The 2,020-nt window shown below is 37.7% G+C and overlaps 1 protein-coding gene across 1 annotated transcript; it reads right to left on the bottom strand.

The window, feature by feature from the left end:
• Positions 1-206: 206 nt before the first annotated feature.
• On the bottom strand, positions 207-1,995 carry LOC118340122 (14-3-3 protein beta/alpha-1-like; the record flags this gene model as incomplete). Its single annotated transcript, XM_035677986.1, is given in 2 exon segments — positions 207-615; positions 1,900-1,995. Coding segments are annotated over 2 exon segments (171 nt in total), but the record flags the coding sequence as incomplete, so codon positions are not given.
• Positions 1,996-2,020: the final 25 nt, after the last annotated feature.

Below are 2,020 nucleotides of genomic sequence, written 5' to 3'. Positions count from 1 at the left end.
ATCTGTTTGAAGTTTGACTTCAGCTGCTGTAACCGTACCAAGTAACTGTAGAGACAGACACTAAAAAAGAAAATGAATGGGGAAATCTATTTATTTATTTTTTTTAATCCAACACTTCTTATCAGAAAAAAAAAAAAATCTAAACATTCCCAATTGATGGGATTTTAGGCTTCCAGTTGTTCAACAATGGGACTTAACTTTTTCTGCCTCTACATTGAGCTAGGAGTCTGATACCATGTCAAGCTATCAATCACTTCTCTATAGCTGAAACTGCACAAATGGGAAGGCCAGGACGAACACAAATCAAAAGGAATGGAGGGTTTCTCTTTTCACTAGTTGTCCAAATCTACATTGTGAAAAGCATAATTATTTTATTTTTTTTCTCATTTCCTTACACGACTCTTTTCAGCAATCAGTTTCATTGGGAGAATGTTTGAGTGGAGCAATAAGGAATGAAGGGTGTGTAAAAAGTTTTTTTTTCCTTTTGTTGTTTTTGGAGATGACCCAACATTGAGGGCTTGATTTTTTTTGTTTTTTGTTTTAGTTCTCATTCTCGCCGCCCTCTACTGCTTCTCCACCATCGCCCTCCTCAGCAGCATTGTCTGATGTCCATAACTGAGGAAAGAAACAGATATTTGTTTAAAACACAGAGAAATACAGTCATTATTATCCACACTCTTTCTAAAATCTGATGCTTGGAGAGAAATAGTTTCTCCCTTTTCTTCATTGTAGCTGTCAGGGGGCCATAACTGAGATGATGTTTCATAAAGATAGCAAGGGTTTTGGTTGAACCATTTTACATCCAGAGACTTGTTCCATCTTGGCTAAAACTTTTGTATAATTATATCCTAAATTCTGACCATTTGTACCACATACAGCGCTCAGCATTCAGGCCTTACAGACTAGTATTTTTTCCTTCTATGGAGCAGACTGTCCTTTTTGCTAAATTATTTCCAATCGTTGTAATTTTCCACTGAATGACTCCAGCCAAAGTCCAGAGATAATTTATGTAAACAAAAGAAAACAATAAACTGTTTAAGTTGGATTGTTAAAGTAACAATTATGACTACAGAGCAATTTGGTGTTTCAGTCGTATTAACTGCGATTTTTGAGATTTTCTAAAACTGTGCTTTTGCATTGAAAATGACCATATTAGGCTTTGATTAACACAGCGTAGACATCTGAAGTGCTGCAAATACTAATCCTATTTTTAAATAAATCCTGCCTACAAAGAAGTTCAGTTCCTTGACTGTCAATGAGGCAACTCAGTATACCTCAAAACTAAGTGCTGGTCACATCATCGAACAGGATCTGAAACCCCCTTTCTTACAGCGGAAAAGACAGGGAGGAGTGACTTTTTAAAATTGGCCATCTGACAATCACGACAACTTCACAACTGGCAAGGTGTTTGAAGATGCGAGCTTCTCTTTCTGGCTCTTCACACAGTTACTTTAATCCCTTTAATACTTTAACCTGATTTTCATGTCCAAACATTCTGTGTGTATACAACAGGACTGGGTAATAATTCAATTGCTTCTTTTACTGACTTTAAATTGAATTAGTTTTCCACGCAGCAGCCGCTGCCTCCTCGACTAACGGGTCTGCACATGCGCAGTCAGTTCCTTCTCTGCATCAAATTCTACAGGCTTGAGCAAAATGTCTTCTAAAAACCTTTTGGGATTTCAAAGTACATGACTAATCCAGGTTTTTTATTACTGTATGAGCCCTAATGAATGCCTCTGAGGAGAGACTGTCCATGTGAGCCATTATCACATTAGTATGGATTATCACATCCCACCCCTTATTATAACAGCAGGCTTTTTGTCCTTGCCTTCAAGTGTGGCCATTCAAACACTCAACACGGATCATTTTTGTGTCTTATAAGAACCCAACACTCACTGTCAGGTTGTCTCTGAGGAGCTGCATGATGAGAGTGCTGTCTTTGTAAGACTCCTCATTTAGCTGGTCAAGCTCTGCAATGGCATCATCGAATGCCTGTAAGCAAAAAAAAAAAAAAAAA

This window comes from Morone saxatilis, unplaced genomic scaffold (genome assembly GCF_004916995.1).
Source record: "Morone saxatilis isolate NCDOM2014 unplaced genomic scaffold, NCSU_SB_2.0 Contig6, whole genome shotgun sequence".
Classification (NCBI taxonomy): Eukaryota; Metazoa; Chordata; class Actinopteri; family Moronidae; genus Morone; species Morone saxatilis.
Note: the sequence above shows the minus strand (reverse complement) of the source record. Positions and strands in the feature narration are given on the sequence as shown.